Below are 16,225 nucleotides of genomic sequence, written 5' to 3' on the forward strand. Positions count from 1 at the left end.
ACATATATATTTATATATATATATATATATATATATATATATATATATATATATATATATATATATATATAGGCCTAATGTAACTTAGTAGAAACATTGTAGATTTATAATATTTTTTTTTTTTTTTTTTCAGTGTATAAATTGGGTGTTTATAAAAAGATAGATGCCTTTTAAAGGAAACTGTTAGCCATCAACCTTTGCCGCCCATTGGAGCGGATGGAGGATCTGCGCGTGCGTAGTCACATCACAGTGGAGCATCTTATGGCGTGAGCGGAGGAGGAGCGGGCCCGCGCATGCGCACCACCGGCAGGATTCTGTCCCTCCATGACATCCAGCGGGACTGACTGCTGCTGTTGCGCACACGGAAAGAGGAGCGATCGTCAAATACATGATCCGCCTAATCCCTCAACCCTCCTCGAGCTCCAGGACTGCTAGATAATAACGCGCTGAAGTGGAATCAGCAGGCCTAAAGGACGCAGATACGGATATCACGGCAGTTTGGTTACTGTAATTGATTGGGATTTGTCGAGGATGAGGCTGATCAAGAGCACACATGCGGATGGAGAGCAGAAGCGCGAGCTGCCTCCTCCATTCAGAAACCCGTTCGTGCATGACTTAAGATTCACATCCATTCAGAAGCTCCAGGTATGTGTTGCGTTTGTGTGTGATAATGTGGATGTGGATGGGGATGTAGGCCATGAGATGTTCCTTTCTGGCCTGCTCAGATGAGAGTTTCCTTCCTGTGCTACATGTTGCACTCTGTCTCGAGGAGCCTATCAGCATTCAGGAATCATGCATGTTCAGCTGCCGCAGCAGAAACGCTCTTAAGCACATGTGAGGCTACAACGGGCTTTTGTCTTACGAGCTGATCTGCGCCATCAGCTGGAATTTAAAACATACCAGTGTGTGCCACATCCATGAGACGTCATATAACTTAGAAAAGTATCTGTCTAACTGTCTGTCTGTATGTCTAACTGCCTGTCTGAATCTTTCCATTGTTCTGACTGGCTGTGTATCGTTTTGTCTGACATTTTATCTACCTATTATATTATTCTATTATCTGTCTGTCTATCTATCTATCTATTTCTCTATCTATCTGTCTGTCCATTGTATTTGTGGTAGGGTGATTTCTGTAGAGAGATGGCAGCTGCTTGACAGATAATCAGCTTTGCAGGGTGAAGATGAGCCCATATGTGTTTACGGAGGTCTCTATCAATAAACCTCACTTTACGGGAAAATAAGTAATTTTTTTTTTTTTTTTTAAGCAAAGACCACTAGTTAAAATGGCTATGTTGCATTTTTCTAATGTAATGCATTTTTAAAAAAATCATATTCAGCATAAGTCGAAACGTCTCAGTATTTTGGTCAGCAGCACTGGAGCCACATGAACTAAAGCTGATGATCGTGTTCGCCAACAGGATCTGAGATGATCCACAGAGCTTCTTGTGCTTCAGTGGAAGAAAGAAAATCGCACTCTTTGTACAAAGAGTCACATGATCGGTGACTCTCATTTGTTTATTGATTAGTGGGTTATCCATAATGCAGTTTTAGAAGGATATTTCTTTTTGATCTTCATTTTTAAAATCATAAAACGGGTTAATCTCAAACTCTTGGATGTAAAGATATACCCAAGTTCCTAAATTCAAATAAATTCTGTATTTATACGAAATATAATCAAAACTTCCTAAAAGTATGGGGAAACAAAAAATGTGTTCTTTCCATTGACAAGAATGAAGAATTCAGAAATGACACTAGCTGTAATGACTCTTATGTTTATCATTTAATAAAGAAAACGACTATTCTTTATATGTGCATTATTGCATGAACTATAATCCTAAAACATCTGACGATGCTCATGGTAATGTGTGAGTTTAGTCGCCCTGTATGCATCAGCACATGTAAAGGTGTGTGACAAGCCGTCTTTTCAAGGACTGCCAAGCAATTAACAAGGACTGAATTGACCTCTCCAGGATCCTTTAGCATCTCAATGTTAAAGGCTTTGGTTCTCGGGTCTATGCCTCTGAAATCCTTTAATTCTTCAGCTCTCTAATTAAAAGTGATCTTGAAGCCTCAAGGTAATGGGCCATTGAAGACAGAAGTTTCTTATTTGTGAGACACAAACTTTGAATAATCAGTCTTCATTGCAATAGACTGGCTTTGTCAGTTTTCCCACTTCTTTTGTTTTTATCTGTCAGTAAAGTTTTGTAACGCCTCATATTTTTATTGTGGCGTAACAGATATCACAAGAACTGCTGTGGCCAGGGCAGTTTTAGTCTTATCAAGTGCAGATTCTTGGCTTTTCTTGCTTGTACAGTGAACGATATCCTGTGAATTATTCCATTGAAATGCACATGAAATCTCTCTTGGCTTTTCTTTCTTGTAGAGTGAACAATATCCCATGACTTATTCCACTGAAATGCACATGAAATCTCTGCTTTATCCTCACTTGGTCTGTTTTCACAAGGGCCAGTTTAAAACTTTACTTCATCCCTTTTCTTCACTTCTATTAGCATCCTTTCATATTAGGTTGTTTCTACAGTAGGGAAATATAATTGTCGAGATATTGGTCAGAATGACTGGAAGCATTTTGAATTGTCCATTAATCTTAAGTATTTCAAGTCTTCTGGTTTGTCTAGTCATCAGTTCATAACCACAGATTCATATGTTTTCAGACACTTGAAAACCAGCGTATGTTTGAAAAGCAATATATCTGCATTGGGTATTATGACTTTTTCATGTAGATGTCAGTGTTTAAATGAAAACAACATAATCAGATGTCAAGTGTACAGTTATTGCTTTATGTAATGACGATTGTGGTAGTATGTACAGCCCACTCGTTTCTCAAAAGGTTTTTAAGTGAACTTCATGGTGAGCCATTAGTAGCACAAACGCAGCAGTTTTGTCCATGCTGGGTGTAATTATGTGCTTTTGTACTGCTTACTCAGCTTCGTGGAATGTTTGCGTTAAGTTATTATGTGACTTTAAATCACTTTCGGCTCCTTGAGGAATCTTTATGATATAATAAACAAATGGTCATGTTTACAAATGGTATAAGTGCATTAGATTTTTCCTGCAGAAGCAATTGCGTTCTTTCGGTGTCCTAATCTTTATTACATTTGTCATCAATCCTGAGTGCTTTAAGTGTTAATTTAAAGCGTGTTTTCCCAAGAGGTTCAGTAATCTGCCACTGTCTTTTTTTTTTTTTTTTTTTTTTTTAAAGGGATGGTTCATCCAAAAATAAATAGCCAGACTTCAAAATATATATTATAGCGCTTTTGTAGTCATAGGATAGCTTTGTGTGAAAAAGTCAATGACAAACAAGTAAACAAATATGGCTTTGCTGGGCTGTTATGTAAATGAAACGCTATTGGCTACTTTAAAAAAGGATGAGCTCTTTCATAAAAAAAAAAAAAAAAAATTCTGTTCTCTTTCTCTTCTCTTCTGCATTTCACCTCTGCTTTAGCTTATGTACCAATCTAGCTTATACATTAAACTTGACATTGTTAACTGTGAATATTGTTGGCTTTTAAGCATTTGCAAGTCACTAGTTTGGATAAGTGTTTGCTAAATGAACAAATGTAAATATAGCCGTCATAGTGGTTTAGAATTGTCTTTAAGAGTGCGTGCAGAGAGGACCATCAGCAAAAATATTTTCTTCTCAATCATGCAACAACAGACGTTTTATTTCTCAGATTTAGGGCGTGCTTTCCATTAAAAACCATTCAACAAGTGCGATCTGCTCTTATGTAGTTTTAAATACTCAATGCAAAGTCAACTAAGAGGGGTTGACTCCAAATATTGCTTGAAACTTGAAAGTGGACTGGCTTTTACTCAGTTTGTGAGCTCATGTGGTGGTTTTTTGCAGCCATGTGAGAATAAAGAAGCTGTCACGTAGTTCCACGTTGATGACTTCCTGTGCTTTGTGGCTGTAAAGTGGTGATCTTTCACATTTCTTGCAATGCCTGATATTCAGTCCTTCAGTCAGTGAGATTATTCAGGATATTTGAAGGAACCCAGTAACTTTGTGTAAAGTTGTAACATCGTTCTGATGCTTGTAACATCAGCTATTTGTTTGGCTTAGTTGTTGTTTTTTTTTTTTTTTTAGAAAATCCCAGATGTGACTCTGAGAAAAGAGTAAAACTCTTCATGCTTGCTAGCTGTGAACTCATTCTGAGGTCACTGAGTGCTAGACGAACTCCAGACCTGCTTTGCCTCCTGCTTTTCTGTAGATTTTCAGCAGATTACGTTTTAAAAGTGAATGGAAAAACTCAGTAAATGGAAATTGTTTCTTGGACCTCGGCTCATGTGAATGCTGTTTTCTGAGCTCTGGTGTGTACCCATGAACCATACCTGAATCTGCTTAAAAAGCTGGTCTGGGGTATCCAAACTATACAAATTGGGACAAGAATCACTTTGCATTTATCCGTCTTCTCCTGTGTCGTTACCTAGCAAACAGGGGTAAACAGCTGCCGCTTTGACGCAAGTGTACCGCAGATCAGACCCAAAAAAAATACAGTGTGAGCACAGTCTAGCAAGGGCAGCGGGATCGGTCGAAATCCTCAGACCAAGCAATTGAACCAATTGTGAAAGTACTTTTTAACATTCAGTGTTCTGTGCTGTGATGCACCTAAATCATTTACCAAAAAATAAAACCACATGATATTTTTAGCTACATGTTCTTTATCAGATTTCAGTTCACATTACAACAGTGTGCTGACATGCACTTTTTTTTTTTTTTTTTTTTCTCATTCACCTGTATTTATTTCTTTTTTGGGGGGCAAATTTTGGACTACTGAAATTTTGGTATTGTGGCAACTCTACTGCCAGGAATTATTGATTATGGAGATTTCTGTGATGAGATGGTGAATAATGTTTTATGGTGCAAATCCTTTTGACCATGTTTGACCAGATATCGACTGCTCTCAGTCTCACCCACTATAATTGATTATTGAATTACTTCTGGGTTCATAATTGACCAATACAGGCTCACATCTCTGTGATTGTGTAGATAACGCTAAACCCACCTTGACGAATGACACCTGTTGGACTGATTCTTACTCTCTTCACAGAAGAAAGTCATTTGTCTAGTGGAGGCAGAAGTGTTTCCGTCAGTTCGTGTAAGAAAGTTTTGAGAATAGTGTTGTCACGGTACCAAAATTCCAGTAGTCGGTACCAATACCATGAAAATTTTACGGTTCTCGGTGCCAATTTCGGTACCACATTAAAATCTGTTGGAACTATTTTACTATTTTATATAGCCTATTTTAAAAACATATTAAATATGATTTGGAGCATGTGTGTATATATAGGCTACCTCAATGAAATAAGTTTTGAATTTAAAAAATAAATAAATGCTCAAACATCTATTTTGTACTGTTGAAAAAACCAGCATATGCTGGTTAAGGTAGGTTTTGAAGCTGGTATGCTGGTTTGAGCTTGTTTATGCTGGTCAAGTGCTGGTCCTATGCTGGTCCTTTGCTGGTCCTAAGCTGGTCCTGAACCAGCATAGGACCAGCATAAACCAGCTCAAACCTGCTTACCAGCTTCAAAACCTACCTTACCAGCATATGCTGGTTTTTTCAACAGGGGTAACTGACGTGCGTGTTTATTTTACCTGTTCCGTCAGTGAAACAACACACTACAGCCTGTAAAACTATGAAATAAATATCGGTAAATAATGGTAACTTAAATAATAAGAAAGTTATATATTAATAAAAAAAAAAAAAAAAAAAAAAAACATTTGTTTTTATTTCCACACAAAGATGCGTCATATAGCCGCTCTGCGCTTTGAGAGGAATGTGGGACAAGAGCAGGAAAGAGACCATTTCTCTTTAATAATATCTTCATGTTATCTCCTGATGTTACAAGCAACTGACACTTGTTGTAAAAGGTCTGAAGAGCGAGTTTTATCTTCAGACATTCAGGCTGTGTTTGATTTTGCGCTGCCAGAGAAAGCGAAAGTAAAAATCACCAGCGTGTGTGAAACGCGCTATACAAATAAACTTGACGTGCCTTATAAAGTCTAATAACAAGCACAAACTGTGTTAAATAGAAATTGATGTGCAAGCAAAAAGGTTTCTGTCCTACGGTGTTTTTTCTACTTTACCACAGTAAAGAATGCGAATAGCCTATAAAAGGCCTAAATGCGAACAAAAGAAAGAAACGTTTATAATCCCCTGCGTGAGTGAAGATTTGGGAAAAGAAACAGAGATTCCATGTTCAGTGGAATAACTAATGGAATATTGTTAAATTCTCTGCTAATCGGGTGACCAGATCGCGATTTGCAAAACAGAATACAAAGCTTAAATTTATGGACTCACCTACCTCTCTCATTCGGCATGAATCAAAATGTTTCCATGGCTGCGATGTCACATTTAATTGCTAACCTATTATTTCTTTTGTAAACAAAGCTTTGTGCTTCACTCGTGTCATATTCAAGTAAATACTGGCACAGGCCTATCAGTGGGCACCGAATATATCCGGATTCTCGGTACTACAGAAATGCGGGTATCGTCACATTTTCAAAATTTCAGTACCAACTTGGTACTGAAGTACCAGTACTTTTGACAACACTATTTGAGAACCATCCTCTCTGTCTACCTCTTGACATGGCCAGTCAGAATACATTTGGAGTTTATGCGGAATTTGATTTTGGACCAATGAGATTTCATGACGAGTTATGAGTGAATAATTTACTTTCTGTGACTTGTTTGTCTTTCTGAAACCATACACCAGGGGCAGGTCTAGGGTCAGTGGATATTCAAGGCTTAGCCCAGACTCCTGTGGATGCATATGGAGCCATCATTTGATTTAATATTGGAATGTTAGCTATATACTTATATAATATAAAATATTACTGTAGATAAAACTAAAAAGGTCCCCCTAGCTGCATCATCCTCAGACACGTTTCCTGTGCTAGTTAAAAAAAGAACACAAGAAGCTTGTGCCAGTCAACTTTCCATAGACGAGTAGCTATTATTATAATATAATTATAATAATTTGCCAAGCAGCATTTCAAACTTCAAGTTATCACGCTGTTTTAATTGGTCCTTTATATCTGAATATAAATACATTTTCTGGAAAAGTTTGCGAAGATCACGTCTTAGTAAAAGTCTTGGGGTAACCCCTTGTACACAAAGCAGCGTCTCATTTTTTTTCAACACAATAACGCATTTCTGAGTGAACAGCCGCTTAAGACTAGCGATGTGTTCTACGTTTGTAGAGCGCCAAACGAGAGCAGTTAATCAGGTGCGGCATCATGTGGTCGGATCATTTTCTTCTCTTAACAGTTTTAATTGCTGTATTGTCAACATGTCTAATTGTAACGTTTGCTAACATTTTTATTCAAAGTCATGATTTCTCGATTTAAAGATAATAAAATCTAGGCAAAACATTAAATTATTTGAAAAGATCGGAAAAATCACCCAGCCCTAGTAAGAGGAAAAGAAAATGCCATCAAAACCTTTCTGAAGACAGTCAGTTCCCTTATATACATTCATATAAACCCCCACCCCCAGTTCAGTATTTATATTTTTCTTAATATATTTCGAGCATTGCGAACAGTGAGCTTGCTCTGCCTGGTACAGTATTTGCTCTGCTGGTGCGTCTTTGTTCTCTTTGCATCTGTTTTCAGAGTGTCCCTTCTCTGGCCTGTTAACTTCCTGTTTACAGACTTCGTTATATTACCACACAAATGACATTTTGGGAAATGATTGCAATGCAGTTTGTGTGCAAGTGCATATTGTAGAATAGAGAATGGCCATAATAAAACTAAATTCCGATGTATGACCGGTGCATCTCTAGTAAATGATGACCACAAAAGCATGATGTGCGACCTTACACACGACTTATTTATAACATGCAAATCTAAGTGTTTCTGCAGCGTGTGGAAGCTAAATTAGTACTGCACTTACTGCATGACATTTAACTTTATTTCCATATCCATATATATCGAAGCACAACTTTTTAAAGACACAGAGCTCATTTCTCTGTGACACTGTGGACAAACTCACAGGAAAAAAATAGTGATGGTGAGTCAGGTATAGGTTAGGGGTGGGCGATATGAGCTAAAATTCATATCACGATTTTTTCCACTGTCTAGATAATATCGATATTATATCGTGATATGAGAAAAAAAAAAATGGAATCACATTTTAGTAGACCTTAGTTAAATTGCAGGCAATATATGTATCTTATCTAGGGGGTGGGAAATGGAATCTTTAGGCACCTCATGATCCGATCCATTTCCGATTCTAGGAGTCACGATCCAATTCCAAAATAATCCTTGATACTTTTTTTTCTTATTAATTAATTTGCTTATTAATTTTGTTTTTAATTACATATGGAATTATAAGTAGATTACGTTGTAAATAATTAAAAGTTAAAAAATACATTAATACAACTGTATCTTAAGAATTTTATATAGGGACATATATAAAGTTTCAAAACAAGCGAGTCACCTAGTAAATAATAAGTACAAGTACATTTAAGCACTAGTCGCTTACAGCCGCATGCACGAGCGCGCTTCACAAAGCGAACGTGAGAATTTGAAATCGAAAGCAGCCTTCTGTCAGTGAATTTCATATTTTAATATATAAGCCCACAGCATTCTAAACAAAAGAAATGATGCCTTCGTGGAGCATTAGTAAGGAAAATAGGTCTACCGACGGGTGAGACCACAAACTGCAACCGTAACATCAAGCAAAGTGCGCATTTCTCACAGCTCTCTCATACCCTGTGCGTGCAATGAATCCCACGAATCAGAATCAGAAAGAATCAGAAAGAGCTTTATTGCCAGGTATGTTTACACATACTAGGAATTTGTTGTAGTGACAGAAGCTCCACAGTGCAACAGAGTGACAGCGACAAGACAAGACACAGATAATAAAAAGAATAAAGGAATAATATACAAATATACAAGATAGACAAAGTGCAAAAAAAGCAAAAAACAATATATAATATAGACAATTTGTATGTACAGTTATGATGTGTGCAAATTTGAAATATAAATAAGTATGTGTTTTAAGTAAATAATGTATAATAGTGTTGTGTGTTCCGTGTTTGTCAAGTGTTCATGAGATGGATTGCCTGAGGGAAGAAACTGTTCCTGTGTCTGGTCGTTCTGGTGCTCTGTAGCGTCGACCAGATGGCAACAGTTTAAAGAGGAAGTGTGCTGGATGTGAGGGGTCCAGAGTGATTTTCTTTGCCCTTTTTCTAACTCTGGATAAGTACAGTCCTTGGGGGAGGGTTATACCGATGATTCGCTCAGCAGACCGGACTGCCCTCTGTAGTCTTCTGAGGTCAGATTTGGTAGCTGAGCTGAACCAGACAGATATAGATGTGCAGAGGATAGATTCAGTGATGGCAGAGTAAAACTGTTTTAGCAGCTCCTGTGGTAGGTTGAACTTCCTCAGCTGGCGAAGGAAGTAGAACCTCTACTGGGCCTTTTTCACAATGGACTCAATGTGGTAGTCCCACTTCAGGTCCTGGGAGATTGTGGTGCCCAGGAACCTGAATGACTCCACTGCAGTCACAGTGCTGTTCATGATGGTGAGTGGGGGGAGAGCAGGGGGGTTTCTCCTGAAGTCCACGATCATCTCCACTGTCTTGAGCGTGTTGAGCTCCAGGTTGTTAAGACTGCACCAGATAGCCAGCTGTTCAACCTCCAGTCTGTAAGCAGACTCGTCACCGTCCGTGGATGAGGCCGTGATCCACTGACAGACAGAGGTGGACACGGAGAGCTGAGTTAATTTGGGCTGGAGGAGTGATGGGATGATGGTGTTAAAAGCAGAGCTGAAGTCCACAAACAGGATCCTCACATAAGTCCCTGGTCTGTCCAGATGCTGCAGAACATAATGCAGTCCCATATTGACTGCATCCTTCACAGACCTGTTTGCTCGGTAAGCAAACTGCAGGGGGTCCAGTAAGGGTCCAGTGATGTCCTTCAGATAAGCCAAACCCAGTCTTTCAAATGAGTTCATGGCCACAGACGTTAGAGCCACAGGTCTGTAGTCATTAAGTCCAGTAATTTTGGGTTTCTTTGGGACGGGGATAATGGTGGAGCATTTGAAGCATGAGGGGACTTCGTACAGCTCCAGTGATCTGTTGAAGATCTGTGTGAAGATGGGGGGCCAGCTGGTCAGCGCAGGTTTTCAGACAGGCTGGTGAAACGCTGTCTGGGCCTGGTGCCTTTCTTCTCTTGTTCTTTCTGAAGACCTGCCGCACGTCATCTTCACTGAACTGAATTGCAGGTGTGGGGGAGACGGGGGTTACAGGAGGTGTGAATGGTGTTTTTCAAACCTGCAATAAAACTTGTTCAGATCATCTGCCAGTTGTTGATTCTCCACAGAGCTGGGGGATGGTGTCTTGTAATTGGTGATGACTTTCAGACCTTTCCACACTGAAGCCGTGTCATTAGAAGAGAACTGATTCCGAAGCTTATTGGAATAATTCCTCTTTGCCACTCTGATCTCCTTTTCCATGTAATGTGCTTCAGCTTTTCTGAACTTTCCGAGCTTCACGCTCAACTTCAGTAGGAATTAATTAAAACGCTCGCTCTCTCCATGCCATGGACACGCACCAACACATGCAGCGTCATCGCGCATCGGTTAAAAACTAAGCTCAGAATCAATCCAGAATCGTTGCATCTATGCATCGATTTGTTTTTCTCCCACTCCTATTGTCTGTATGCACGCTTATTTGTTGCTGTTGTGTTTTTGAGTAGGCGGTTTGTGCTCTATTAATTTGGACTGTTTCAATGCTCTCTGTGTTTGATTACTAATGCCTGTGTAGTGAGGCGTTGGACACGGTAGAAGACAAAAAGTTAAACGTTCAGCCTTGACTCTGTATTGTCATTACTAGTGTTAAAAGGCAAAAATACAAAGGCAAAATTAGAATTCATGAATATTTAACGGTATCCACGGTATAGCAAAATCTATATCATGGCACAACATCATACCGGTTGTCACTTTCATACCGGTATAGCGCCCACCCCTAGTATAGGTATATCCCAGTACTTCTGGGATAATTTGAATTATTGTTACAGAAATAATGATGCTGTGTTATTGAAAAGACTGTTTGTCAAGCCGTTTCCACTGTAATCCTGAACAGTACTACTAACTTACAAAGATTGAGTACACTGCAATTAAAGTCTGTTAAATCATTGATGCAACTTAAAACAATTACATTTTACATTTTTTTTTTTTTTCTTTTTTTCTTCTGTTCTTCAGAAAAAATCTCCAGGTCCTGCAGATTCTTCAGTTTTTTTTAGCATTTTTTGCATATTTGAACCCTTTACCGCAGTTTTTGAAGAACAGAGCTCAGTTTAACTGCTCAGGACAAACAAGTGACTCATGAAGAACCATCACAAAACAAACAAACAGTCGTAGATCATCCAGGTAACCACACACAGTATTAAGAATCAATGGTTCACAAACTTTGAACTGAACTGGGTCATTTTAATAAATTCAGCTATTTTTTTGTCTTATGGATTATGTGTAAACATCTTTTATGTAAAATATCTTACTCAGGACAGTACTAAATGAAAAATAACATGCATTTTGTATGATCTCTGTTATTTTGTTAAAATTTTGCACATTTTCACAGATTCTGCAAGTGGTTCACATACTTTTTCTTGCCACTGTATGCATGTCAATTAACAATTCATGCAAGTAAATAGTAATATTACTATTTACTACGCATGTTGGTGTGCTGTTGCTCACTAACACTTAACCGTAAAGATTAGGTGTTAGTTTATTCAATATTTCAATTAAATTGTAATAGTAAGTACAAAATACATTTTTTTTTTTTTTTTTTTCCTGCTATGATAATCTTTGAGTTGTTTACTCAAATTATTTGAGTATTCTGAACTCATCGGGTTTTACAACCACTACATCAAAATAATTGAAAAATGAGAAACATTACATATGGTAAACAATAGTTTTAAGTACAGTGGACTTAAACATTAAAAATTCAGTTTGACTTAATTGTTATTTATTGTTATGTTATTTATCTTAAAAGATTTTAGTTGCTTTACTTAAATTTTTTGAGGTAATCGGTGACTACATATATTGAGTATTCTGAACTTAACGGGTTTTACAGTGTATACATGACATCTGCTCTCTCTGGATCAGCAGCAGAGCAAACGCAGATTTGAATGTTACACTTTGTTCGTACTTGTAAAAGGTTTAAGAGAGACGTAGCCGAATCATTGGCATTTAGGAATAAGATTGCATATGTGTTTGAATTAAGATCACAATCTTTTTTTAATGATTAATACTGCAGCTCTAGTTTCCACTGTCTTTTTGGTGTTCAGCTCCAGGTGGTTGATTCCACACCATGACACCAGATGGTTCTTCATGTAAATATGTGTATCCATCGCAGTTTGAGGTGGCTTCAGCACAGGTGGTGTCACCTGCAGGCTTGACAGGTTTGACAGACTCACTGAGTGATAAGCGTGAACCGAGCAGGAGGAAAGAATCCCAGCACTGTGTGACGTTGTAGAGGAAATGAATCATGGATTTCAGATGATGCAGAATGAGTCTTCACTTCAAGACAGTTTCAAGGTCACAAGTCTGTAATCATTCAAGTAAAAGATTTTGGTTTTCTTGGGGACAAGGTTAATAAGGCAGTTGTCACCCTAGTATGTGTCTTTAAAGGGACAGTTCACCCAAAAGTGACATTTATTTACTGTCATCATTTACTCACCCTGATGTTGTTCCAAACCTGTGTGAACTACTTTTTTTCTGTGGGACACGAGAAGATATTTTGAAAGTCCGTTGTGTCCAAACAACTGAGTTTCATTATAAGGAAAAAAGACTTTCCTAAAATATAATCTAATACCATTATTGTACTACAAAAGTACTTTTTATAAAGATTTATTTAAAGGATTAATTCACTTTTAAATGAAAATTACCCCATGATTTACTCACCTCAAGCCATCCTGACTTTCTTCTTTCAGATGAATACAATCAGAGTTATATTAATAATCACCCTGATGCTCCTAATCTTTATAATGGCAGGGCACAGAAGCCACCTGTTTGAAACTCAAAGTGCATCCATCATGAACGTACTCCACGCGGCTCCAGGGTGTTAATAAAGGCCTTCTGAAGCGCAGCGACGTGTTTGTGTAAGGGAAATATCCATATTTAACAAGTTATAAAGTAAAATATCTAGCTTTCTCCAGACCGCCTTCCGTATTCAACTTATGAAGAAAGTGTAATGCCTCTTGCAGTTCAAAATGCTTACGCTGCGTCCTATGCCTTCCCTATTCAACTTACAAAAAAAAGAGTAACTGACGCGACGTAACTGAAAAGAAGCGTAACTGTACCACTGCATTAACCTGTGTTCTGTCTGTTTATTGTAGTGTGCATGTGTGATATGTGATAGTTGTCCTTACTTAAGTGCATCCAGACAGAGTGAGCGTTTCGTGGTGGGGAGGAGGAAATATATCGCAAACTCAGAATCTTTCTTGACCCAAGAAATGATAAAAACATGTTTTCTCATCTCGTGCAGCTGAAGTAGAAGTGGTATAGTCGAAATGCTGCTTATTTGTTTAACATCACATCTCACACAACAAATGATTACTTTGTTTAATTTCTGTTAGACCTTCCTGAAAAACCTGAAAATCAGTTTATTTAATTTGTATCTTTGCTATTTTAAATTTATTTGTGCTATTGCTTGTAGTTTGATTATTTGTTCTTATTTTGTTCTCTTTTTTTGAGCCATGAGAAACCAAACCATGAGAAATTTGAACCATTGCGGCCGTTTTACACCACAAGCTTTAAGCGGCATGTGAGCGTTTTTTTTTTTTTTTTTTTTCATGTTAACAAATGGGTGTATTCACACCTGGAGTAGGAGCAACACACGAGCAGCAGTGAAGCGAGGCTTTCTGTGCCAATTCTATTTCTGCTGCACTGCTCACAATCAATTAAAGTGAAAGCACAATTTTGATGGACAAAATAAATATGATTTCACACAAAAAGTGTTCAAAATGCACAGAATAAGCATGTCTATTGTGTTTTAACAAGAACTGGATTATGTCAGAAAAGAAAATGAAGAATCAAAAATATTTATAGAAGATTTACCCATTTAAACTTGTTTTAATTAGTTTGGGTGAAATTATGGTGTAAAACATTGAGAGAACTTACTTTGTCTGCCTTCAAAAACAGCAAATTCTATATTGAATTAAGACTGAATCAACATGGTCGAAGCTGTTTTCTTGGTTGCGTTTGTTTTTTACCATTTACATGCGAATGCTGTGCACCTCCCCATGTTAACAAACTTTCAAGACTATTATTAATCTGTCTAATAGAATCTGATAAGAACTGTCTCATAAATGTTGTTTCTTATGCTCCAATAGTGTTAAAAAAGCCTTTGTCTTGGGTCAAATCTACTTTTAGTTGCAAATGTGAGTGAAATGCTCACAACGTCGAGCCCTGGTGTTCAACAATAACAGTAATCAATGTTATATTGCTGTAATTTTCAGCTTGAGCTGTTTGATTAATTGAAGACTCTCATTTTGTACTATATAGAAAAACAAATACGGTGAGTAAATGACATCACAAAGGAGCTCACGGCTGGTCGGCAAGTTTGTTTTTTCTAATGTTTCCAGTGGTGGGAAGAGTACTGAAAATTTGTACTTAAGTACAAGTACTGTTACATTGCTGAAATAATACTCAATTACAAGTAAGAGTACTGGTGTAAAAAAGAACTCAAGTAAAAGTACAAATTACTCTTCTCAAAAACTACTCAAAGTACTAAAATTACAAATTACATTTTAGCCGGCGATATTTAATAAATTATCAAAAAATATTCAATCAAATCATGGATCTAAGTAGAAAATAGCTACTTTAAACAAAGCACTTTCACCTTATTGATGAAGTGCATGACTTAGTGGTCACAATACTGGAATTTCTATCTTCAATACAATACCTTGAAAGTGATCAATATTCAGTATCATTTTAAATACCATGGGAAAAACCACCACATACTGTATACCGTAGATATTTTAATATCTAACTTTTTTTGTCCATCCATTTTGTCAAGACAATCATTATTTTCAAGTTTCAAAAAGCACAAGACTCGTAACAGTAATAAATTTAAATGGAGCGGTTTAATTCAAGTCTTCTGAAGAGACACGTCCGCTTTATACGATGAACAGATTTTAATTTAGGCTTTTATTTGCATATTTAAACATTGATCAATTACCATTACAATAATCTCACTTAAACATTTGCGCACTTTGTGTGTTTGTGTCTTTACAATAGGGTAACTTTGTTGCAATAGCTCACACTCACCACAAGAAAGCTTGATTTCAAACTGAATTGAATTTACAAAAAAGACAAACAGTCTGTAATAAAAATAAGAACAAAAAAAAATTACCTAAATTCAGTTGAGGTATTCGAAATATGACGATTTCTCACCCTCATGTCGTTCCACACCCATAACACCTTCGTTCATCTTCAGAACACAAATTAAGATATTTTTGATGAAATCCGAGAGCTTTCTGACCCTCCATAGACTGCAACATTATTACCACATTCAAGGTCTAGAAAGGTAGTCAAAACATTGTTAAAATAGTCCATGTGACTCCAGTGGTTCAACCTTAATGTTATGAAGCGACAAGAATACTTTTTGTGTGCAAAAAATAAAATAAATAACGACTTTATTCAACAATTTCTTCTCTACTGTGTCAGTCTCTGACACTGTTGACGTAGTAAACACAGTGCAGCACTTCCAGGTTCTACGTCAGAAGGTCGGCTCATTATTGGCCGGATTCTGCATCAGCATCACACGCATGTGTCGTGCTGCTCACATGAACAGCTTCAGAGAGTGACATGGAAAGAGGAAATTGTTGAATAAAGTTGTTGTTTTTGTTTTTTGCGCAGAAAAAGTATTCTCGTCACTTCATAACATTAAGGTTGAACCACTGTAGTCACATGGGCTATTTTAACAATGTCTTTACTATCTTTCTGGGCCTTGAAAGTTGCAATTACGTTGCAGTCTGGGGTCAGAAAGCTCTCGGATTTCATCAAAAATATCTTAATTTGTGTTCTGAAGATGAACGAAGGTCTTACGGTGTGGAACAACATGAGGGTGAGTAATTAATGACAGAAATTTCATTTTTGGGTGAACTAACCCTTTAAGAACCATATAATATGTTGTTTATTTAGATAAAAAGAACATCAGAGGGGTTTAACCTGTAATGTCTGTACAATATAGTGAT

The 16,225-nt window shown here is 37.3% G+C and overlaps 1 protein-coding gene across 1 annotated transcript in view; it reads left to right on the plus strand.

Annotated features, from left to right (window-relative positions):
* The first annotated feature begins 219 nt into the window (after positions 1–219).
* Positions 220–16,225, plus strand: part of LOC127497962 (lysophosphatidylcholine acyltransferase 1) — a 44,173-nt gene continuing 28,167 nt past the window's right edge. Inside the window, exon 1 of the mRNA XM_051866818.1 lies at positions 220–645. Coding sequence (XP_051722778.1) covers positions 532–645 — 114 coding nt within the window. The 5' untranslated portion in view covers positions 220–531. The remainder of the gene's footprint in view (positions 646–16,225) is intronic.

This window comes from Ctenopharyngodon idella, chromosome 16, assembly GCF_019924925.1.
Source record: "Ctenopharyngodon idella isolate HZGC_01 chromosome 16, HZGC01, whole genome shotgun sequence".
Lineage (NCBI taxonomy): Eukaryota > Metazoa > Chordata > Actinopteri > Cypriniformes > Xenocyprididae > Ctenopharyngodon > Ctenopharyngodon idella.